This window comes from Anopheles arabiensis, chromosome 3 (assembly GCF_016920715.1).
Source record: "Anopheles arabiensis isolate DONGOLA chromosome 3, AaraD3, whole genome shotgun sequence".
NCBI lineage: Eukaryota > Metazoa > Arthropoda > Insecta > Diptera > Culicidae > Anopheles > Anopheles arabiensis.
Window position 1 is genome coordinate 64,462,068 of NC_053518.1, and position 25,901 is coordinate 64,487,968.

The window sequence follows — 25,901 nt, forward strand, 5'->3', positions numbered from 1 at the left end:
TGATGTTTTTCAATCATAGAAGTCATTATAAACGTATTAACTTGCCAATAACGTAGGTGACCATTTCGCCTCACCTAACCATTTTGCCCCACGTTCCCTTACGTACGATTATCATATTACATGGCGACCGTAACTATCTTCGAACTCATAACAGTAGCAATAATAACACAGCACACCACACCAATTAAATGTACACTGAAATTTTCCTAAGGCGAATCTTCAAGGGACCGCCATCTTAGAGAGATATTCATCTTGAGGAAAACTAATTAAAGTGTTGTTATGAAGTATCCAAGAAACCACGAGAAAACCTGGCATCATTGGACCAACATTTTTGTGAACTGTCTTTCAAATTTATCCAAGAGAATTTGAGCTTTCCAATCGAATATGCAACTTAGAGAATATTCGCCTTAGGCAGATATTCATCTTGAAGACACATAAAATGTATGGAATATGACGGGGCCGCAAAAATGTTCATCTTAAAGAAACAATTTATCTTGAAGAGACTACATCTTAGAGAGAATTCAATGTATTACACATAAAGATACATGCCTCGCTATCTGTAATGTGATAACCAAGTTATGTAATTTAGTTTTACGGTTTAACAGTCATTGTTTCATTTATGGTGATTACCAAACCCTAGGCTCCCTTCGAAAATAAGCTATAGTTAATACATTATTTGAAATTAAAAATAAATACGAAAAATAGTATAATCTTTCAAATGGAATATTGTATGGGATATTTTACATTTTACTGCAAGTCGTAATAGAGAGAGAGAGGGGCGATTCATTTGAGTATCTGATTACACGACGGAGAGGTAGCAGATAAGCAGGGAAATTCCATTCAATTGGATTGAATGCCAGGAAGCGCGCTAAAATGGATCGTGTGCATAATCGTGCAATTTTATAATTCAATACATCCATGTGAAACAAGACACCACTTCTAGCTTTGAACGCTCCGGTTCTATTCTTATCACCATAGGACAGCTTGTTAATATAAAATTACTGTAATGTTACAATTGACTGGTCATCTGTTCAGCCGCGGTAGCCAGTGATAACGCTTACTAATGACCATGCATTTGAAAAATAACAAACGTTTTATGATGATCGTTGCAATCAATCGTGCCAGTATTTCTGTCCTCATAATCCACATTAATGCTTTATTAACTTCTTTTATTGATACAAATAACAAAGCGGTGCGCTTTAAGTTTCACGAATCATCATTCTTGTGTATGCCATACCTATGAAGTTTCTTTTTGACCAATGTATGGCTACTTTGCTAACACTATTCATATACACTCCATTTGGATTGGAATGACCACATTTGTAGTACCACCATGCTCCCTTCCACGCCTTAGCACAACTTTCATCACTTTTATCATTGTCCCGATCCATCGTTGAAAACTTCTCACCTTTGTGTACGCCTAATGCATCTTCTGCCGTTCCTGAGTAAGATCCTAATTTAAGAAGATATTGTTCCAACTCACTGCCTATCTTGAACTCATCATACAGAGCATACATGTAGCTGCCATTAAAATGCTTCAGCTCCACTAACAGCTCGTGTGGTCGGGTCGATGTCATCCGATGCAAATGTTCCAACCCGAGCCAAAACTCTCCATCGACACTTCCGAACCCATTCCGATACTCGGTCCAGTTGCGGTAAAAGTCCACCGATCCATCGTAACGGTACTGGAACACCAACCAACCTCCTCCGAAGGCAGTCTGTTTGCAATATCCCACAAATGGTTCATCATCCTCGGTAGGCTGCACGATGTACTTGCCCGATTCCTTTGATGGCTCTTCCATGCATGACCGTGACGAGATACTCTGGAGATACAAACTTGAACTGACTCTAAACCGAGCTAGATCATTCTTTGAGACGAGCTTTTGGATCTCCTGTTTCATCTTTTTTTCGTTTGGCGTGGACTGTTTGCTCAGTGTGCATTTGATTCAGCTGAGTCTTCACATTGCACAATGGGCAGTTTAGAACAAATTTCGGGATAAAATTATTTTTGCAGAAATTGTTAGTTTTTATCGTTTGTAGTAAAGTGTTATGATAGTAAATAACATTTTATATGTAGTTTGCATCCATACCACCAGGTGGCGCTACATAAAATAGTGTTTTAAGAGATTTTTGCTTTGTTTTTTTTTTAATTTTGTGTGTTTTTTTCTTGTATTTGTTGTTTCTAAAGTATAAACCATTTTAAAATATACTGTGATGTTCCAGAATATATGAACAAAACATAATAATTTTGAATAAGATAATATTTTCTGCTTTGTATAGGACAATGGTAGCTAATTCTCATCACTTTTACTCACAGGTAGTACAAATATTAAAAATGGACATACACAACCTAGGTGGATGCTATTACAAGCTCCTAACGTCTAGTTCACATTTCTAAAGACAAAAATAAAGTCATTTCAATAATTAGATAGAGGAGGATTTTTTGAATTTCATCCCGGCAAATGCCCATTGTGCATTGGTGAGACTCTGGTCAATCGTTTTTTCCAGCTGACTTATAGTACGAGTGACGCCAGCCAGTTTTTGATCAACGTTTTCTCGATCCTGCTTCATTGCAGCTTCCATTTCGTTCATCTTGTCCTGTAAATGTTCTAGCTTCGTAACTATCATCTCAAATGCAAATCCGGAGAACGTAGTATCTAGGACATTTCGATCAACACTGCGCACTTTGACTATTGAACACAACGCTAACAGTAATACGACACTCACTTTTGCAACATGCATGGCGAATAGACACCAACCACTCTGCTAGTAAAGAATGATACTGAGCTGGTGCTGATAATGCAGCTCTCTTTTATAATATGTTAGGATAGTGGTATAGAAAAAACTTTCTGCAAAGCAAAAGCAAGGGAGCTTATCAGTATGCAAATGAAGAAATGTATTTTTATAACTCGCTGATTGCATTAAAACTGTATACACCAGTCTCAAGATGCAAACCAAGATTTCCAATTTATAAATATAACGGTAAATGTTCGTTTGATTCGTCAAAAAGAGTTACACAAATCGCGCTCGATGGTAGCATACGTTAATAATGATTGAACAATCTCTTAAAGCCATAAACCAAACATATGAATATATGAAACATATAAAGGATGGGAATTCCACCAGCGGTAGCAGTGCTGGTTTTTTTGTTGTTGTAAATTTTGTTTACAACTTTTGAATACTTGTATAATCTTCCACCATAACAATTCTGGAACACTAAACAGTTTTCTCCAAAAGCAGTTTGTTCGCAATGTCATAGAAAAGGTGAATAATTCTCGGTAACCTGTGTCAATTTGTTACCACATTTGTTTTAGTTTGGCGACCTTTTTTTATCAAATATACGACTGCGTTAATACGCCCGAAACCATAATAATGTGAATTTAAAAATACCACTGCTTTCTAACAGTGTGGGAGAAAGCGTTGATTTTTACGCAACGAAAATAAAGTGTTACACAAAGTGCTGATTTTATTGCATTTTGCCTTATCATATGTCTCTCAATGCTATGCGTTGAAGAGGGAACTATAAGCACCAACTTCTATACGCCTTGTTCTAAACAGCTGCGGCTCAAGTTGGTGGTGGTAAAAACAATCAATTAAACTACGGATAGTTTATTCTCGGTAAAACAAGAGTGTGGGGAGGCGGCAGTCCGATACGATACAATAACGTTTTTCAGGAGGAGCGGTTTTGCCTAAAATGTTTTCACTAGCTTCTCGATCGAATATTGGTTTAGTAATTTTGTGCCGTCGACTTGTTAACAAACTTTCATCGTCACCTTTAACATTATACATTTTCCTTTTGCCAACTTCCCGTTACAACGTCGTATGTATTTAATTTTGTTTTTTACTTAACGTAACTTGTAGCGATTAAAGCTGAACTTATCGATGATCGGTAATCAAATTTATATTCATTTCAACAAATTACAAAATGATCTTATTGCAAAAAGCGTCTAAAACGTTCTAGTCTCGGAATGGATGCTTGGGTTTATTTCATTTCTTTAATACAAAAATACAGATCACTAACCGTTACTTCTCGCGAATCGACATTCTTGTGTATGCCATTCCTATAAAATTGTTTGTATACCAATGCATGGATGTTTTATCATTACCATTTTTAAAACCTCCATTAAGATTAGCATACCCGCAATTTTTGTACCACCATGCTCCCTTCCACAACTTAGCACAATCACTTTTATCATTGTCCCGATCCTTGGTCGAAAACTTCATGCCCTTGTGGATGCTAATTGAGTCGCCGGCTGTTCCGGTGTACGATCCCAGCCTCGCCAGCGGATATTGATCCTTCTCATTGCCAATCTCAAATTCATCATACCGTGCGTACATGTAGCTGCCATTAAAATGCTTCAGCTCCACCAACAGCTCGTGCTTTTGAGCCGAAGTCATCCGATGCAAATGCTCCAGCCCGAGCCAGAACTCTCCATCCATGCTGCCGAACCCGTTTCGATACTCGGTCCAGTTGCGGTAAAAGTCGACCGATCCATCGTAACGGTACTGGAACACTAACCAACCTCCTCCGAAAGCAGTCTGTTCGCAATATCCCAGGAAAGGTTCATCGTTTTGAGTAGGTTGTATCAAAAACTCTCCTGTGCGATTCGATGGCTCTTCCTTGCACGATCGAGTCGAAATACTGCGAAAATATAAGGCTGGATCTATCTTGAACAGGGCAAAATCTTCCTTCGATGCCAGCTTTTGAATTTCCTTCCTGCTCTGTTCCTGAGTAGTGCTGGCTATTTGCTTAATAACCATTTTATTGGACTGATTCTGCAGGGTGGTGAGCTTGTCGAATATTGCATGCTGTAGTAGATTCAACTCATCAGGTAGCTTTCTCTCAGTAGTGGCTCGATCTCCCTTCATTGCTAATTTTATATCCGTCAGCGTTTTCTGAAGATCATCCAGCCTGGCTGCTATCAGCTGATACTCAGCACCGATGAACGATGAATTAGGAATGTTTTGTTCAGCACCATCGACTTTAACTATAAATAGCATGACCACAACAAAGTATAGTAGAACGCTATAAACCTTCATTTCGCGAACTAAGAGTTAAGAACTAAGCATCTGACCACTGGGTGACACTGATGTAGAATGAAGGTTATTGCAGTTCGTTTTTATAGAGGCCAAATGGAGTAGAGGAGAAAAATAAGAGAGAGAAAAAAAGATAAGGTTATCAATGTTATAAGCCAAGCCATTTGAATCATTTCTAATAATGTGTAAACCACGCTCTGCATATAATGCAGTTCAGTAAAATGATTAAAGTACACCCTATTAGTCATCTCCACTAGACTTGTGTAATGGTTTCGAAAGATATCGCGTTCATTTACAACTCGTGGTTAATCCACCAGCATCAATGTTTTTTTCTTGCATAAACTTTTTTTTCTTATTTAACAACACTGAGTTACTGGGAAAAGATACGATGAAGCCAACAGTGCTATGTTAATGTTAAACAGTGGTGATGTTAAGGACATCTGTACCGTGTTGCAGTATGTGTAGCATGTTAAAATATGACTATCGCCAATTTCTACCTTATCTTGCCTAATGCTAATATCACTTGTATTCTATAGGGATGAACTTTAACGTGATTTTTCTCGCACACAAATGTATTTACTTAATCAATTTGTTCGTACCGTACATAGTTACAACATACTGTAGCAGCGCAATTAGAAACGCAATCAAGTAAAGTAAAACTTATTTTATCTCATTAGTATGTGTATTTTGAAAAACGCTTTTTACGGTTTTACTCCAACCCGATCAGAACGTTACGATTACTCAACAAGTGGATTTATTTGTTGTGTAGTTAAGGCACCGACAAACCGACGTGACACTTGCGTTACAAAACTGTCCCACACGAAAGTACTGTTTTTTGCAATGAAGGCGAACACTTTTGTCAAAATAAGCTCTGTTCGCGGCTGCTTAGATGGAAACAACTTTTCCAAGTACAAATGGCGGAGGAAGTGTTAGGCAAGATTTTATGAAAATAATTGGACAAAATACCCAGAAAAATAATTTGATGGATTTCCAAAACAGTACAAATGATGTGAGATGTGGAGAAAATATTCTTCGTTCTGTATTGGGGAGAAAAACAAACAACAAACAGAAGGTTTTAGCAGTTTCTCCTCTGTTTCAGTGTAGTAAGCGAATCATTATAGAGATGGTGCTAGTGTTTAACGTATTTTCATTTGAAATAAGGAGACAACTTTTGAAGCTAATTTTGTTCAAAGTGTCACGTCGGTTTATCGGTGGTTAAGGTATACGTCTTTCATTACAAGGATTTACAAGTTACTTTCGAATGTGCACGTCATTATTCACCGGCTCCAACATGTTTTTCAACAGTCGGCAAATGGTGTATTTGCATCATAATAAAATTTCAATTCTTACCGTGCAACCAAACATATGGAGACAATTTAACGTCGTGAAGGGTGAAAAAATAGCCAAAATCAACATAACTGAAACATTTAACGCCTAAATGTATGCACCCAGCTCTCATCCTGCGATGACATTCGATGAAATGTCTAACTTTTCGCGCTAATACTTAGCGTGAAAATATTTGTAGTCAAACAGATTGGTTTTTTACAGACCTGTTATCGAATATCATCAAATGTCATCAAATTTGGCGTCACGCTTCTCGACGCGACGTTATTTGGTTTCACTCTTACAAATATTTATCAACACTAAAAAAACTGTTTAACTCAATCCAGCTTGAGTGTTGAACTTGTTGAAAATCATGTGGACGAGCTGATAGATTATTGTGATGCAATTACGACATTTGACAACTGTTGAAAAACATCTCGCAAGCTATCAAAGACGTTGTAGACATTTAAAAATTGACTCGGAAACCCCTGCATTTTTTTCAAAATAAAACATTCCAACACTTCTACGCGCTTAACTGTACAACAACACCATTGAAGATAACGAATGTTTACGTTGGTTTCTCATTTCCGAGGGGCAACCATTTGATGCAATGGAACCAAGTTAAGCATTATAGGGTTTTCCAAGTCACTTTCAAATGTGCACATAATTATTCACCGCATCGAAGATGCTTTTCAAACAGCTGTCACATGGTGTATTTGGTTCAAAATGAAATTTAAGTTTTTACACATGATTTTTAACACATAACAAAGAACTGTCAAACTCAATCCAGCTTGAATCGTCAAATCAAATCAAATATTATGATGATAATGAAATATCAGATTTATGTGAATTAACTTGTTGCTGGCGGCGAATAACAATGTTTACATTCGAACGTGACTTTGAAAACCCTGTAAGTTCAAGCCGGTCTCATAACACAGTCGTCAACTCACACGACTTAACAACATGCCCGTCATGAGTTCAAGCCCCACATAGACCGTGCCGCCATACGTAGGACTGACTATCCTAATATGGGGGTAATCAAAAAAAAATCACTGAGAGCCAACCCCACAAGTGGGTACAGACAGGCCTCGACCAGCAACGGTTGTTGAGCCAGAAGAAGAAGAAGAAGAAGAAGAAGATAAGTAAAATTAACTAAAATGGTTTGGAATCAGTGGCGGATTTACAGTGTCGGGGGCCCTAAACAGTAAGAATTCTTGAGGCCCTCTGTACATGATTTCCGCGACGTGATAACAGGTACGTCAACAGATACGTGATAACGGTCTTGGAAAATGTTTTATTTCAACTGCCTAAATTGTGTTACTGCCGTGGGGGGAGGGAAGGGGGGGTGCTCAGGGTTCGACTAGCACGGGGCCCCAACGTCCATCGCCCACGGGGCCCTCCTTGCTAATACAGTCGCATATTCTATCAACTGTTATAGATGCTGGACTAAAGCTCCGCGGGGCCCCTCATCGACGGGGCCCCCCATCGACGGGGCCCCCCGCAATCGCTTACTTTGCTTACCGTTGAAATCGCCACTGTTTGGAATGTTAACAGCGGCACCCACAGTCCGATGACTCCACAGAATGCTTGCACTATTCCAACACCATTGAAACACCGGTTTGAAGCATTCCATTAACCGATAGAACTATTCCATTATATGACTCGAAAACCTCTATGCTAAACAATGTAACATAAATTAACAAAGATCTTTATGAATAAATGCCAACATTACTAAGCAAAAAGACAAGGCTGCCCGAAAAAAACACAGAACAATTCATGAACGGTAAAAGCTATGTTGATGTAAAAATTATTTGCAACTGTACCGTCAATGTAGTGAGTCTTTGTATGATAAATACCAAATATATACCACTATACTTACACATACGGATCTTTGCTAACCAAACGTGATCACGTAACACAATTTCATCCAAACATTTCCTTGAGCTATCGCTAAAAGTCATGAATCGACTGGTTGTTTGATCAACCGCGGTAGCCAGCGATAGCGCAAACTAATAACCATGCATTTGAATAATTACAAGCGTTGTGTGAAGATCGGTGCAATCAATCGGTTCAGCATCTCTGACCTCACAATCATCAGTATTTATGCTTTATTAATCTATTTTATTGATACAAACAACAAAGCGGTGCGTGTTAAGTTTCACGAATCAACATTCTAGAGTATGCCATACCTATGTAGTGTGTTCTGGACCAATGCATTGATGTTTTGATATCTCTATTTACATACATTCCATTAAGATTTGAATCAGAACATCTGTAGTACCACCATGCGCCCTGGTGTGCGGAAGCACAGTTTTCTGTAAACTTTGCATCATTGTCGCGATTCATTGTCGTGAACTTTTCTTCCTTGTTATTTTTCAAAGCATCATCTGCCGTTCCCGTGTAAAATCCCAGCTTTGCTAACGCATATTGCTCCTTCTCACTCCCGATCATAAACTCACTATACCGTGCGTACTTGTAGTTTCCATTGAAGTCTTTCAACTCCACCAGTAGCTCGTGCTTTCGGGTCATCGTCAAAAGGTGTAGCCGATCCAATCCGAGCCAGAACTCTCCATCGATGCTGCCGAACCCATTCCGATACTCGGTCCAGTTGCGGTAAAAGTTCATCGATCCGTCGTAACGATACTGGAACACTAACCAACCTCCTCCAAATGCAGTTTGTTCGCAGTATCCCACAAATGGTTCATCATCCTCGGTAGGCTGTATGATGTACTTGCCCGATCGCTTCGATGGATTCTTCTTGCACGATGGAAACGAGACAGTACGAAGATTTAAGCCAGAATTGATCATAAACAAATCTAAATCTTGTTTTGTCGTCAGCTTTTGTAGTTCCCTCCGTAGCTGGTCTTGATTTTCATTGGCTTTATTCGTTTCAGTTTGCAGCGCAGTAAGGTTTTGGCTAATTGCCTGACCCAGCTGTTTGATGATCTCAATAATCCCAGAAAGCTTCTGGTCAATGATTTCTTGATCCTTCTTTATGGCTGTTTCAACTTCGATCAGCTGGTCCTGTTGATAATCTAATTTCGTAATTAGCATCTCGAATGCAAATCCAGAGAACGTGGTATTTCCGATATTTGCTGAGACAGAGGAGACTCCTGATGTTGAACACAACACCAACACTAAAACCACGATCAATTGTGCAACGTCCATGATGTTCAAGCACCAACCACTTTGCTGTTAAATAATGATACTGAGCTGATGCTAGTAATTTAGATTCTTTTTATAGCGGTTTCGTAGGAGAAGAAATCAACATTACGGACAGCTAAGGAAAAAGGTGCTTATCAGTTTTGAAATGTAGCAACTCATCAGTCTGGTGTTTTTTTACAAAGCGCATAACATTAAACAACAGTTCTCCCCGCAAGATGTGGCCAAAGGTTCAGTAGATTCGGGATCAAGAGAGAGCAAAATTTCACTCTATGCTAATAGTCTTGTGAATGAATGCGAAATCTCTGCAAGCCATTCAACCCAAATTGTTGCAAGACATTGGACATCTTACCGTTGGATGAAGCGTGTTTTTGGTTCTATTTTTATAGTAACTCAGCTATTACACTGAAAACAGAAACTATGAAGCGAGCAAAGCGAGCAGTTGTTGGTGATTAGGACTTTTGAACCATACATTGTGTCGTGTTGCATGAAATCATTCTATAAGAGTGGTCCTAGCAAGAGGTATGTAATAGGAAAATTCTTAATGGTGAAAACACAGGCAAGCTCAAACCGTTAAGATTCTGACACAAGATAAGTTTCTGCCTGTTGCTGCCTTAGCCGGTCTGATCATTCCGATCTCCTATGTCCCGGTGATGCCTGTTATGAGATCGTGAGTTTGTTTTTTCACATCTTTGAGACCAATCAATTGCGATCAGCTTAATTTAACATGGTTTTTTACAACATAATTTATTACACAATTTACACACGAACTGCGAACAGTGGAACAGCATGCATTCAACGTCGTGCCAAGGCGTTCTCACACACGCGGCAGTTTGGGAAACTAAGTACGTTTGAAAAATGCAAAAAGGAATAGTTGCTATGTTCCTTCGACCTTTAACACGGAGAGGTGTTCTTTCGACCTTTAACACGGAGAGGTACACACGTTTTTATTTTACGAACACATATACTCCTTTTGCAAAAAAAACTTATCTTTTAGACGTATAACATATAACGTACAGACAAACATTCCCGCCGTTCCCTATCACGTGTGCTTTCTAATTTAGCCAGTTATCAAGTGTGATGAATGTGTGTTCGTCGGTTAACCTCGTTGACCGCGCAAATGATGATTCCAGATAGATGGAACGTACAGATCAATCGTTGACCGCTGAATTACACCAGATATGTACTAACTTCGAGGTATCCTTTACAGTGCTCTATAGGCAGTAGCGGATGAAGAGTACCGGGGGCCCTAGGCGGTAAGACGAGTTGAGGCCCCCTGTAAATGGTAAATGGTGTTCGGGGGGTGGTAGCGGCACTGGCTGGAACTGGCTGTTGGGAGATTGAACAGTATAGTTGAAATGCCGTCGAGGGCCCTACGATCATCAGTCACAGGCTCTAAAATTTGGATGGGGGAGGGGGGGAGGGGGTGCAATTCGCCAGCCTCGGGGCCCCAACGTTCATCCTTCCGCGGGCCCTTGTCGCTAGTGCTCTGTCCATACGACAGAGAAGCCATACTATAGAATGGCGATCTACGAGGCCCCTAAATCGGCGGGGCCCCAGGCGACCGCCTAGTCCGCCTACCGTTAGATCCGCTACTGTCCATAGGAGTAAAGAGGGCAAACTGAGCATGCGGTGTAAAATGGGCACCCTTTATTTAAGGATTATCTTACAGCAAGGATAAATTCAAAGGCTCGAAATGTATTCGCTGGAGTATTATTTAAACACCATGTATGTTTTGTAACTCTTAATTAACAAATAACCAAGAAAAATACAAAATAAGATTTAGTAGCATATTGATGTAATTTTTGCCACTTCGAAAATAACCTTAAAGAAATGTCACAGGGATGCGTGGAAGTTTTAGTACATTTCATTTATTTCAAATATTAAATATTTCAAGGTATGATATTTCTGTATAATTTGTCTCAAGAAAGCAAGGAAAATGAATGCATATTTATACAAATAAAATAAAAAATACAAAAATGCTTCCCGTGGGGCAAAATGGGCAGTTATGCTTGGGGCAAAATTGGCAGATGCTTTTGACATATGGCGCTTGGTGAAGCTATGGTGTTGTATTTATCCCCACAGGCACACATAAAAAAAAAAAAACAATTGTATAGATTGAAACATGTAAAAAGTGTAATAATTTTAACAATATATTTTTCTAAGAATTTTAGGGGATTTGTTGAACAGCAAAATAAAAGAAAGGAAGAGAAAGGAACGAAACTTGCGCAAAAGCATAGAGTCTATAGTCTTTTTATCTATTTAAGGGATGTTTTCGATCTTAACCGTAAGCAAAAACGAGCATTTAAAAATCCCTGTTGTTTTAACGAGTCATTTCAACGATTGTCAAAGTGCTTTTTTATCCCTGAATATCCTTAATAAGTTTTGCGGCTTGAGAGAATGGGGTCATCAAGAAGAGACATTGGTCTTGCTTTGTTATTTTTTAACTGATCACACTTTTGCCCCTCTATTGTCGATCAAATGATCAAAAATTATAATTAGTTTTTAAAGTACTATTATTATTTTTATTTTTGAACCATGCCTTGATGATATAATTACAGAAAAACAGCAATAATATAAATCGCATTGCCCAATCATTTTGTTTCTAAAGTTTTGTAATGTAACAATTTAAGTTCAATATTAAAAAAACACATTCTGCTGGCCCGCGGTTCTCGATCATTTAATAATTTTGGCCCTTTGCCTCAACAAATTGCCGACCGCTGGCATAGACCATTACATAAGCGCAGTTGTTGTGGCCCATATTGCCCTAGCGTTTTGACGTTTCAAGTTTTGCTTACATATGCTCATTTTGCCGGAGGGTTATGCCCATTTTGCCCGCGTGTAAAAATAGCTTCTCATAAAACATCAACTTTTATTTTACACTTGTGTTTCAAGTTATTTTCAAGCTATGTTGACATTTTAATCCATAGATAAATGATGGAGGCATGTAATAATGTAAGAATAATGACGTTTTGTGGAAAATTCAAAGGAATATTGAGTAAACTGTTAAACATGGCCATTTTGCCCAGCTTTCCTGTACTAAAATCCTGAACGCGACGCAACGTCAAGTACTGGGCGTTCTGTTGTTAGTCCGGTAGTGCAGGTGAACGATTTATGTATGGCGCACCCTGCCGCCAATCGGTGTGGGAATGGGGTTTTAGAAAAATGTTACAAATCCAAACATAAAACCGCAACACATCAGACATCTAAGATGACATGCGGTCTGCGTTTGATTGATACTTCAAATGCTGGGGGAAAATATTAAGCCTCGAGTTTCAGATTAGGCAGACAGAATAGGCACGGAAATGGTATGTGTGAACAAAAGCTATGTGTAACTAAACAAACTCAAAATTGTAATTTCTAAAAAAATGTGATATTTAAAAACCTTTTTGTTAGTTGGGGGTTTCCTTTTCGGTTGAGGAGGGTCCAGAATTAAACAAAGTCTAGGACTATTCCTGGAATCGACTGCATGGTTCATGTGGTAAGCTGCCGGATGCTAAATATCGCCACATTGTAACAGTGTTTTATTGATACTCTCAGTTACACTCACATTCTTCTGGTAGAGAAACGGTCGACCGAGATGATAAGCATCTTTGTATTGTTTTATTTCGTGTATCGAATCGAAAAAGTTCAACCTATCTTCCTGACCTGTGTTGTTGCAGTAATCTTAATTAAAGCGGTCGTGGCTTTTAGCTTTCATAAAAATCTGAGAGAAATATTCCAAGACACCTGTGAACGCAACAAGGAATTCTAATTCAAGAACAATCATTGTGGTGTTCCTAGAGTATAGAATTCATCATTAGATCATTAGATCGGGTTTCTACCAAATAATTTTAATCATGTTTGTTTCGTTCATTTGTTGCAATAGCCGCTAACAATCGTCCTTAAAGAAAATAAATTAGGACTGAAATGCATGCAGATTGTAGGATAAAACATAATGACAGTTCTTAGTGACAAAACCAAAGATGATGATTTTAATGTTTAAAATAAACTAGCGTAAGAATTGAATACCCAAGCGACAAAATCAACATGCCTTCTCGCTCTCTCAGGTTTATCGATCTGTTAGGTAGAATGAGAAAGCATGTTGATGTTGTTAGTTGGGTAGATCTGCTAAGCCAGCATAGCACTGCTCGTAAACTCCTAAACTTCTGTTAAAATCTATTTTTGTCTATCTGGGAGAAATCGATCAGAGTTTGTTCAATCATTCAGAGTCCTTCATACCGAACGCAATTGACAGTTTGCGCAATCGACAGACGTTGTTCATTTCCAAATCTATAAATGAAAATCTAGAAGATGAGGAAGTTCGTGCTTATTTATGTAATACTCCAAACTTTAATTCCATTAATCTATGTAATATTCAATTTATTTTTTATCGAAGAGTACACTCTCACCCAAACTCCTTGTTGTGTACGACGATGTGGCGTTCTGTTGCGACTTGTTATGGGTATAGGTGTAGATATTTTTGGAGGATCTCCTTCAACGAAACACTAAACATTATGAAACGCTAAAACGCTTTAGCACATTCACCGTGCCGGATTGCTTTCTTTCTCATCTTTAATATGAATGTACATTCAATTGTATGACTGGTTGTTAACACTCATAGTTTGGCTTGTAAAGACACGTAAACAATACCACGTAACATTTATCTCAACAAATTACAAAACAATTTGATTGCAGTAAACTGTCTGTTACACTTTGGCTTCGGAATTGGCATTTGTGTTCCACAACTTTGTTTCATCTGATGGAAATTATACTTCGCCCACCGTTACTTCTCGCGAATCAACATTCTTGAGTATGCCAAACCTACCCGAGATGAATTGTAGGTGGCCCAAACAATTCTGTATCCTTCCATACCATTTTTATGAAATCCATTAAGATTTGAACTGTAACAACTCTTATACCACCATGCTCCCTTTTTAAACACAGCACACTTTGAATCACTTTTATCATTGTCCCGATCCTTGGTCGAGAACTTCATGCCCTTGTGGGCATGCAATGAGTCTCCTGCCGTTCCCGTGTATGATCCCAGTTTCGCTAACGGATATTGATCCTTCTCATTGCCAATCTTGAACTCTTCATACCGTGCGTACTTGTAGTTTCCATCGAAGTCTTTCAGCTCCACCAGCAGTTCATGCTTCCGAGCCGCCGTCAAACGGTGTAACTGCTCCAATCCGAGCCAGAACTCTCCATCGATGCTGCCAAATCCGTCCCGATACTCGGTCCAGTTGCGGTAAAAGTCCACTGATCCGTCGTAACGATACTGGAACACCAACCAACCTCCTCCGTAGGCAGTCTGTTCGCAATATCCCACAAATGGTTCATCCCTCTCGGTTGGTTGTAAAATGTACTTGCCCGATTCCTTTGATGGCTCTTCCTTGCATGATCGCGACGAGATACTCTGGAGATACAAGCCTGAACTGACTCTAAACCGAGCTAGATCATTCTTTGAGACGAGCTTTTGGATCTCCTGTCTCATCTTTTTTTGCTTGGCGTGGACTGTTTGCTCAGTGTGCATTTGGTTCAGCTGAGTCTGCTGTTTGGTGAGGCTATGGTTCATCGTTTTCTCCAGTTGGCTTATAGTACGAGTGACGCCAGCCAGTTTTTGATCAACTTTTTCTCGATCCTGCTTCATTGCAGCTTCCATTTCGTTCCATTTGTCCAGTAAAAGCTCTAATTTTGTAATTACCATCTCATACGCAAACCCGGAGAACGTTGTATCTCTGACATTTCGATCGACACCGCGCACATTAGCTATTGGAAACAACGTCATCATGAATAGCACAATCACTTTTGCCACGTACATGGCGATCAGGTCCTATGCTCTCTGTAGACGAAGAATGATACTGAGCTAAAGCTGGCACGGTCGCCTCTTTTTATAATGGAGTAGTGGTATAAAAAAAACTGTACAGAAAGCAAAGGAAGAAGAGCCTGTTCGCATGGAAATGAAGCAATGTATTTTTTTTTCAATCGCTGCAACTCGAATCTGCTAATTTACAGGGTGGCAATGTGAAAGTGATAGACTTTGTTTATGTCATAATATTCAAACTATATTTTATGTATCTTTTGAATCGATGTTACTACACTTTTATGTAAAAATTACATTCTACTTAGTTGAGTTAAACTATTTCTTCTTTCTATTTGTAACGGCCGGTCAACATTTTTCAAAGTCATTGCAAGCCGCATGCATAGCTTCATTCAGAATTTCGTTCCAAATCTTCACTAAACTGAATTATTTCTAATTCAAATGCTTAATGTTATCGAGTGGTCCCATACATATATCCTCAAAAACTAAATTCAATGGCTCCATTTAAAAAAAACTGCTACAACAGCTACAACAAGGGATGTATCAAATCGGGTATTTTAAATTTTGGTAATATCAGTATTTTTCCGGGCAAATTGGGTTGTTTTAAATGGCGCTAATATCAGTTTTTACATATTGAATGTAGTTGGTATCTATGGTAAATGTACCTATAGTGGTGGTAGTACCAATAGTGGTGGTATTGCACTAAAATGCGGTTCATATGGCAAATTAAAAGCAATTAAGTTATTTAAGTTAGTGTGAAATGTTCTTTAGCCTTTTACAAAGGATTTAAAAGTTAAATGGGGCCATTCCGTTACTTTGTGACCGAAAAATCCATTATTTTGTGAAATGTGTCAACATTTTTCCAAAATCCTTAGGATTTCATAACGAAACTCATATTTCTGTTAACGTTCTAAATGACCATATAACCACGCAATTACTAGTTTTTCAACATGACTGTTATGGAATGTTATTGTTTTACTAAAATTATTTGCATTTTGACCATATTTATGCATTTTTAAGTGTTTTTTACCATAGTGCCATTATAGGTACACAAAACAGGCATGTTCCTATAGTGGTTATAGTTATAAAATCAATAAATACAGGCCATTTTAGATTTTTTGGAGGAAATTTTTGACATGTCGTACTGTTTTCACTAAAATAAGCAACAGAAATGAGTTTTATTTAGGTAATTTACCAAAAATTCGCTTATCTGGCTGAATGAAAAATTGACTTCAAATCAAGCACACTCTTCCGGGTGTTGGTTGATGACAGGTGTGATGCAGTACTTTAGCGAATAGTTTCATCAATCAAATTTATACTTTTTTTTACGATCAAATTACGGAAAAAACCAATATTATGGAAGAAATCTTTGCTATTCCTACAAAAACAGCTAAGTTTCATTGATCTAAACTAAGTTTCATTGATATTATACACCGTTTTTGATGCATCTTTGTTTACCACCACTATAGGAACACAATAAGACGACTATAGGAACCATACCACCATTATAGGTACAACGAAGCAGCCACAAAAATTTGTATTTTTTCGTAAATTTGATGTATTTCATGGTAAAAATGGTTGTGATTGCGAAGATAAAACATATTACAATTGCTATGTGTTAAAATATTCAGAAAATGTCCTTTCTGACACTTTAAATCCATTAAAACACATCGGTACCACTACAAATTGCACCACTATTGGTACATTTACCCTATGACATGACTAAGATGGAACGGTATCCCAAGGAAATTTGAAGTGAGAGTGGACATATTGACAGGCATGTATGCACGAAGTTTAAATGATTCCAGTAGAATATACAGTGGAATCTCTCTAAGATGCAGTCTCTTCAAGCTGAAATGTTTCTTCAAATTCCATATCTGAATTCTTCGTATTCGATGCATTTTGTGTCTCTTCAAGATGAATATCTCCTTAAGGCGAAGATCCTTCAAGCTGCATATGCGATTTGGCAGCCGAAATTATGTAAGATGAATTTTTGGATGATAGTCCAAAAAAATATAGGCCATGTTTTTACCGTGGTTTCTTGGATACTTCATAGCAACATTTTAATCAGTTTTCCTCAACATGAATATCTCTCTAAGCTGACGGTCCCTTGAAGATTCCACTTAGAAACATTTCACTGTATCTTAAATGTAAAACATAAAAAAACATTAAAGCTACAACTCCTAACAGAAAGCGCTTAAGCACTTGTATTAATGATGGGGCACTGACTGCACGACATCTTCAATGGAAAAAATAAATGTTAAATCATAGTCTCATTAGAAAAAGAATAACATGTATTAAATATTTAGATAAAGAGACCATGCATTTGCCTAAACTGCATGTAAAAATAATGAAAAGTCTAATTTATATAAACTTTTTAGAAATATTTATAATTTAATTGATAAAAAACCATACAAAAATTTCATTCAATCCAAAATACCCATTATTTACTCGGTATTTAAAAGGTATTTATCCCACGGTACAACATTGGCTGTATCCGAGGTGGGACTATTATAATACCAGTTTAATTTCTTGCAAATGTTTTGAAAGCTGAGCTAAATTTTTATTAAGAAAAATAAGTAAACAAAACCACCTGTAAAAATCTGCTGATGTTTTTGACACACAGTGCCAAGAAACACAATAAAGGGGGACACGAGTATATGCATCTCTTCTACGTTGCCACCCTGTATAAACAAAACGATTACTGTTGGTCTGATTCGTCAACAAGATATACGGAAATTCCGCTCGATGATAGCAGACGTTATAAATGAGTGAGAAATTTATGAAAGCCACAATCCACATCACACGGTCAATCAACCACTGGCGGTAGCATCGTTATTTTACTTTGTTTTGTGCATGTCTTCAATACTAGCATAATGTTTCGAAACAGATAACGATCAAACGAGCATAGCGGTTGTTTGTGATAACAACCTTTACCTTGTGCTACTTTATTCGCAATATTGTAGCAATGATTTATGCGTGTTGTTGCATTAGGTTTTGAATCAAACACACTTTAATAGTTTGCTCGGGGGGGTGTTCAGAATCCCTGTACTGGGCCCCTATACTTTATGAGTCTCTTCATCCATTGGGCCCCTAACTAGCACAGAATTTCTTGCTGAGACTACTGTACACATTGCTCTATATGCTGGAATTAACATACCTTTACATTGACGGGCCCCTTGCGGCCGCTCAGTCCGCGCACCGTTAAATCCGCCACTGAGCTGAGCGATTGATGGAGGATATGAAAATCAAACATGCCAGAGGCATTGTTGAAGTTCTTCTCGATGGAATTAGTAAAATAATCATGGCGTCCAAGAAAGCGAGCGGCCACGTACAGCAAAATTTTATTGAGTAACGAAGGACAGCCAATCTCGTTCCGAAGCAAACCACTAATAAGCAAAGCTTGAGAAGCAGTTCAACGATCGTTGTCGCCAACGGACGGTGCAACAGTACAATAAGAATAAGAACTGCTGACTGCGATCGGTCGCCAACGGAAGACCGAAGAACTGCTGACCGCGATCGGTCAGCAATTATACGAACTGCAGAACGCGATCGGTCTCTAACGGACGACCGAAGAACTGCTGACCGCGATCGGTCAGCAATAATTAGATATAAAACGCGAATTAGTTTAAATAAAATTTGTCATTTCACCATCAGAACGAGTCTGAGTATAATTGGTCTTTAGTCGGCGTCTAAAAAAACGCGCCACGAGGCTAGCTTCGTGCACGCGACAATCGTCATTAGAGGGTCATTAAACCTAACATACGACATCTTACATTTACATTGACAAGTTTTACTTTTACAAGTATTTAAACCCTTTTGCTCTGAAATGGGATGGGATCCGAAATCCCTTTGAGAGATAAAGGGTTTTCTAAGTCAGATTCGATTGTAAACATTGTTATTCGCTGCTTGCAAAATGTTGTTTCACATCGATCTGACATTTCATTTCCATCACAATAATTTTTAATTTTTACAACATGATTTTCAACACGACTTAAGCTTAATTGAGGTTGACAATTCTTTGTTATGTGTTGAAAATCATGTGTTGAAACTGAAATTTCATTTTGAAGTAAATACACCATTTGACAGCTGTTGAAAAACTGTTGTTGTAGGATGTGGTGAATAATGTTTAAATTCGAAACTGACTTGTAAAACCCTGTAATATAGACTCTCTCATCCAACTGCTATTCTTAGCCGTCATTGGTAACATGTGTCACCACATATGAGTACTTAGACTAGATCCAAACCCTTGGGCGGATAGTGGCATATGGCGAACCAGGAGAGGGTGGTTATCCCGGAAAACTGAGTGCCTGAGCGACGAGCTCAAAACCAGCCACCCAGTCCCATGTACTACCCATCTACAGAAAGCTTAAGGAGAAATTGAAACGGACCTCATGATACCGACCCTACGCAATGCCCGAGGAATACGATTAAAAGGGGCTCATGGAACGTGCGCACTCTCAGCAAAGCCGGAGCTTTGAAACAACTTGATAATGCCCTAAGTCATCATAGGATAGGTCAATATGCGGATGATTTTGCATTTATTACACAAAGTCATAGCCTAAATGGCTGATCATACTACAAACCAAAATGCAGGATATCATGAAACAATTTCCAGAAATAACAGATTAATAAAAGTAGAAATTAATACAGAAAAAACTGGATTCATGATATTTTTATACGAAAAAATAAATAATATAAAACTAACTAATATAATGAACTAACATAAAAAAACAAACAGAGGATAAGAAAACAAAAACTCAAAAAAAGACTAACGACACTAAAAATAATTTGTAATTATCGCAATAAATTACATCCTAACAAAACGATACAAATTCACAAAACTTTCATAAGAAGCAACTTAGAAATAGGAACGGCATCAATAAGAAATGCAAAAAGCTACTTAAACAGCTAGACACAATACAAATTCAATCACTACGAAAAGTTACAGGATGTACCAAAACAGCTCTTATACCCTTCCATAGCCTATACCCCCCATAGTGGCCATAGCGGCAGAAATACCTTTAAGCATAAGAGCTAAATACCTCGCGAGTAATGAGCAAGCAAAAGAGATTGCACATTCAACAATACATAGAATCCTACTATACGACACAACCCTAAATTGCAACACAAGAAACAACAATAATAAGTACAACAAAACATATTAAGAAAAAATATATGAAGAAAACAAAAACGTAATATACAAAATGGATAAAATAGTCATCAATGATGCCACGAAAAGAGTATCGATAACATCCAATGCTCCGGAGAATATAACGAAAACTCAACAAATAAACAAACAAATTCTTAAACGACACTATCAACAAGAAAGAAAGTTTTTTTAAAAAACAAATACTATAATTTGCACAGATGGAAGCAGAACAGATGACGGTTGTGGTATCGGTATATATATAAAACCACACAACAACAATCATATGTACTGGAGTCATGAATACAAATTGAAATTACTCTCTAATTTGAAAACCTCTCTTATTTGAACATATTTCACAGTCTCTTCATTTTCAGTACAGTTTTGTCCCTCTAATTTGGAAAACCTATGGTAGTCCTCTTTGGACACGAGTCCATCCGAGCGGAGGATGAAAACGCTCGGGGCGTGTTTGAGCGACGCGTCCTCCGGACCATCGTTGGCGGTGTGTTTGAGCATGGAACGTGGAGGAGAAGGGTGAACCATGAGCTGCACGGCGAACCGAGCATCCAAACAGTGGTGAAGGCCGGCAGGATACGATGGCTAGGGCATGTCATGAGGATGCCGGACTCATGCCCCATCAAGAAGGTGTTCCCAGGGGAACACAGCGAGCTCGATGGCTGTATCAGGTGAAGTAAGACCTGTCGAAGATCGGGTGTCTACATGTATGGAAAGCTACATCCAGGGTCCGAGCATTATGGAGAATGATTGTTGACCGGGCCATGTAACCACGATGTGATCTAGTGATTTATTGTTTGGATTAGCTAAACGATTTCCTGCTTATTTTTTACCCACTATTAGTTGACCTGATCCTAACATTCTTCAATCAATTAAATTAATCTATTTCTGGAAGCTAACAATAAAACGTAAGATGAGCCCAAACACAAATCGGAAAGTATTCAAACAATCAAAGGAAGCTTATATCTTATAGATACGTGGATATACAGTGTATAGTGGAATTGTATAGTCCAATGAAAGGAATGTGAAGTAGGAAGTGTAGTTATGAATTTATGAAATGAAAGCTTCTGAAAGCTTCAAACAGTTTTTCTGGGTTGGTCATGTCACCTCTTTCAAGGCAGTGGATTTGTGAGCGGTGTGCTTGGGATCGTTGTCTTGTTGGAAAATACAATTTTCTTTCCACCCCGCTTTACGAACCGATTCCTTAAATTTCAGAATGCTGATATAAGTTCTGGTAGTCCACAATTCCTTCGATTTTGTCCAGATTTCCAACCCAAGACCACGCACAACACCCCCACATTATGATTCATGATGTTTCCTTCCGGGGTTGTCCATACTCGTGTCCGTTGTTTTCGCCCGTTAAGCGAGTAAGCTTTGCCCTGAAGTACATAGACAATCCATTGGACTTCTAGAAACAAATACTGTGGAATGATGCGAGCGCGTTCGACGGACATCTATTAATGAAAATCTATTAATGAAATCCAAATCTATTAATGAAAATCTGAAAGTTGGTGATGTTCGCACTCCCCGCAAGTATGAACATGGCACGAGCGTTGTAAGTTAAATATTCAAGCAGACCATCAAATACTTTGTAAAAAATCTGTTTCTGTAACGGCAGCGGATGTTAACACAAGTAAACAGTTTTATAAAACATTTGTTTGTAAATACAGTTACTCCACACTTCAATTCAATTAATCAATATAATATTCACTCTTTTGTGATGGATAAGCTTAATTTTACTCCAATCCGTTTTCTTATACGACTCTGTGATCCTCTGTTGCGAATTGGTATGGTTACAGGATTGGGATGATCTCTCCTTCAGCCAAACAATAAACATTATCACCTGCTAAAACAAACTCACCGAACGAAATTGCTTTCTTTCTAGCCTTTCATGATAATGTATATTCATTTGTATTTTTGGCAGATTGTAATCTTTATGACTAGGCTATTAAAAACACGTAAACAATACAACTAAACTTTTATTGCAACAAATTACAAAAAGATTTGATTGCAGCCAACTGTTTGTTTCACTTTGGCTTCGGAATGTTCCAAAACTTCTATTTATTTGATGGAAATTATACTTCATCCACCGTTACGTTTCGCGAATCAACATTCTTGAGTATGACAAACCTGCCTTAGATGAATTGTAGTAGTACCAAACCATATTTTCTCTACCTACAGTGTTCCTATAAAGTCCATTTAGATTTGAATCGTGACATGCGTTGTACCACCATGCTCCCTTCCAGTTACTAGCGCAGTTTGATCTTACCAAGTCGTTGTCCCGATCCTTGGTCGAGAACTTCATGCCCTTGTGGGTATACAATGAGTCTCTTGCCGTTCCCGTGTATGATCCCAGCTTTGCTAACGGATATTGCTCCTTCTCACTGCCAATTGCGAACTCATCATACCGTGCGTAAATGTAGTTTCCATCGAAGTCTTTCAGCTCCACCAGCAGTTCATGCTTTCGAGCCGCCGTCAAACGGTGTAACTGCTCCAGTCCGAGCCAAAATTCTCCATCCATGCTGCCGAACCCGTTTCGATACTCGGTCCAGTTGCGGTAAAAGTCGACCGATCCATCGTAACGGTACTGGAACACTAACCAACCTCCTCCGAAAGCAGTCTGTTCGCAATATCCCAGGAAAGGTTCATCGTTTTGAGTAGGTTGTATCAAAAACTCTCCTGTGCGATTCGATGGCTCTTCCTTGCACGATCGAGTCGAAATACTGCGAAAGTATAATCCTGGATCCACCTTAAACAAGGCGAGATCTTCCTTTGATGCCAGCTTTTGAATTTCCTTCCTAATCTGTTCGGCAGTAGTGTTGGCTATTTGCTCAAAGACCATTTTATTGGACTGATGCTGCAGGGTGGTGAGCTTGTCGAATATTGCATGCTGTAGTAGATTTAACTCATCAGGTAGCTTTCTCTCAGTAGCGGCTCGATCTTCGTTCATTGCTAATTTTATCTCCGTCAGCGTTTTCTGAAGATCATCCAGCCTGGCTGCTATCAGCTGATATTCAGCATCGATAAACGATGAATTAGGAATGTTTTGTTCAGCACCATCGACTTTAGCGATACATATAATGACCACAACACAGTAAAGAATGACGCTATAATCCTTCATTTCGCGAACTAAGAGTTAAGAACTAAGCCTGTGAGCACTTGTAGAGCACTTGTAGCACTGATGTAGAATGAAGGTTATTGCAGTTCGTTTTTATAGAGGCCTAATGGAGTAGATGAGAAAAATAAGCGAGAAAAAAAAAGATAAGCTTATCAATGTTACAGTGGCCGGCAATATAAAGTGGCCACTACTTACAATTTTACATTTTTTCCATTTTTTCCGTGAAAAATGAAGTTATTGTTCTGCTTTATTTTTTGAAACTATGTTCGTGATATGCTTAAGAATGCGCAGTACCATAACATGACAAAAATGAGAAGTTTGCTTCAAGAAAAAATATTTTTTCCAAAATTGATCACAATCACTGTGCCAAAATAATGTGCCCACTTTATTCATTCTACAGAAAATATTTTTCTGAACAAATATAACACCAAACTTATAATTTATATGCGTTCTTCTTGCATTCTTTACATGTTCGATGATCTTATGCGTATTTTTTCTAATTTTTAAAGGTTAATCTAGTTCTGCATATAGTTTTTGCATTTGGTTCTTCTCAAGCGTTATCAAGAGCTTTAAATTTCAATTTATTTGTTTGTGACACCAGTTTTATCCACCTTCGCACATAGAATCTGCCTCAAATTCTCGATGGAACCATGATTTAGACTTCATGGAGGACATGCAAGGTGTTTCATACGATACTAGTTGAGAAATGTCTTTTGTATTGATTGTGTGTGTTGAGATGTTAGCCTGTAGGAACATGTTTTTAATTTTCAAACCCCATTTTTTAAAAAGAAATATCCCAAAGTATTGATGAAGTAATGTTAAAAAAGATATCAGCCATAGTTGTACTTTCGATTCACACCAGTTTTTACGCTACTCCTTAAGATAAACACCCCCTAGCTATCACATTGCAATTTTCGTAATTTACTGCCCGTTAGATGTGGCGTCCTTCAACTTCCTCGCTCGAGCTACAGCAATCTCACAAAGCCAATTGGCTTCAATATGATCAAGAACATACAGATATATCGTTAGATTGTTGAAAAACTGATATTTGGACAGATGAGTCCAAATTAGAACTGATGTTCAAAAATATCTAGACGCGATCCAACAAACCAATATGTATGAAGAGTGCAATGTGATGACCAGGGAGGGGTTTTCTATGCGAGGAGTGGGGAGCATGGTATGAATCGACAGCATAATGAAAGCTTATACCTGTATAAGCATCCTGTGTGAATTTATCTGTCTTCTGTGAAAAATACGGAGTTAGTAAATAAATTTATGTTACAACAGGAAGACGACTCAAGTTATACACGAAGAATTTTTTATTTTATTTTTTTTTCATTCAAATCGAAAAAAACTTCTTTAATGGCTGCTACTTAGTCTTAACTTTAATCCTATCGAGATTTCGTGTGCAAATTTTGATGCAAATGTGGTGAGAATGACGTGATTAGGAAAAACTAAATATGTTAAAGCTCTGAAATACTCCTAGGAAGAACAAATGCCAAATATGTGCAAATAAAACAAAATAAATTATGTCAAAGATCCTCGAAAATGTAAAGAATGCAAGAAGAACGCATATAAATTATAAGTTTGGTGTTATATTTGTTCAGAAAAATATTTTCTGTAGAATGAATAAAGTGGGCACTTTATTTTGGCACAGTGATTGTGATCAATTTTGGAAAAAATATTTTTTCTTGAAGCAAACTTCTCATTTTTGTCATGTTATGGTACTGCGCATTCTTAAGCATACCACGAACAATGTTTCAAAAAATAAAGCAGTACGATAACTTCGTTTTTCACGGAAAAAATGGAAAAAATGTAAAATTGTAAGTAGTGGCCACTTTATATTGCCGGCCACTGTATAAGCCAAGCCATTTGAATCATTTTTAAACAGGCGTTATCCATCAATTACGCAACGAAAAAATTTAAAGTTATTTGCCACATCGAACATGTCAAATCCCACAGCTTAAGGCGTAGATTCCCAACCAGCAAAACCGAAGCTATGGGAAAACTTTCCGCCAAAGCGAGAGAGCATGTCTTTTCACCATAGATTTTGAACGACATAACGCCGCTTGTGTAACGTGGCAAAACATGATGGACGAAAAACGGGAGAAGGAGAAACCGATATTCATCTCAAATCTCAACAAGCTTTTTCATGATTTTGTGTGACTTCGGCTGTTTTGGACCGCACGTGTGGATGTAGACATTCGGCTGTGTGATACATAAAAAGAAGCGAAATCCTTTTTAGGTCGGCATAACGGGAAAGATTTTGATGTCACGAAGAAAAATCCTCGTTT

The 25,901-nt window shown here is 38.1% G+C and overlaps 5 protein-coding genes across 7 annotated transcripts; all 5 read right to left on the reverse strand.

Moving 5' to 3' along the window:
* Nucleotides 1-763: 763 nt before the first annotated feature.
* Nucleotides 764-2,771, reverse strand: LOC120903046 (ryncolin-2-like). Of its 3 annotated transcripts, none has more exons than XM_040312234.1 (2): nt 2,480-2,771; nt 764-1,966 (listed from the first exon to the last, which is right to left on the reverse strand). In XM_040312234.1, exon 2 carries the CDS (start codon nt 1,899-1,901, stop codon nt 1,200-1,202), a length of 702 nt encoding a protein of 233 aa, XP_040168168.1. In that variant the 5' UTR covers nt 1,902-1,966; nt 2,480-2,771; the 3' UTR covers nt 764-1,199. The 3 variants fall into 3 exon arrangements, with proteins under 3 accessions (XP_040168168.1, XP_040168169.1, XP_040168170.1); XM_040312235.1 differs by having other exon boundaries at nt 1,296-1,453; nt 1,516-2,771; XM_040312236.1 differs by having other exon boundaries at nt 1,296-1,441; nt 1,507-2,771.
* Nucleotides 2,772-3,963: 1,192 nt separating this feature from the next.
* LOC120903044 (microfibril-associated glycoprotein 4-like) lies at nt 3,964-5,082 on the reverse strand. Its single transcript, XM_040312232.1, has one exon. The coding sequence runs from the start codon at nt 5,038-5,040 to the stop codon at nt 4,024-4,026; it is 1,017 nt and encodes a 338-aa protein (XP_040168166.1). The 5' UTR covers nt 5,041-5,082; the 3' UTR covers nt 3,964-4,023.
* A 3,339-nt stretch (nt 5,083-8,421) lies between these two features.
* LOC120901725 (microfibril-associated glycoprotein 4-like) lies at nt 8,422-9,542 on the reverse strand. The gene has a single exon (XM_040309881.1). It carries the CDS (start codon nt 9,526-9,528, stop codon nt 8,512-8,514), a length of 1,017 nt encoding a protein of 338 aa, XP_040165815.1. The 5' UTR covers nt 9,529-9,542; the 3' UTR covers nt 8,422-8,511.
* Nucleotides 9,543-13,863: 4,321 nt separating this feature from the next.
* LOC120904466 (fibrinogen C domain-containing protein 1-like) lies at nt 13,864-15,343 on the reverse strand. Its single transcript, XM_040314471.1, has one exon. The coding sequence runs from the start codon at nt 15,323-15,325 to the stop codon at nt 14,288-14,290; it is 1,038 nt and encodes a 345-aa protein (XP_040170405.1). The 5' UTR covers nt 15,326-15,343; the 3' UTR covers nt 13,864-14,287.
* Nucleotides 15,344-22,510: 7,167 nt separating this feature from the next.
* Nucleotides 22,511-23,687, reverse strand: LOC120904189 (fibrinogen C domain-containing protein 1-like). Its single transcript, XM_040314009.1, has one exon. It carries the CDS (start codon nt 23,608-23,610, stop codon nt 22,582-22,584), a length of 1,029 nt encoding a protein of 342 aa, XP_040169943.1. The 5' UTR covers nt 23,611-23,687; the 3' UTR covers nt 22,511-22,581.
* Nucleotides 23,688-25,901: the final 2,214 nt, after the last annotated feature.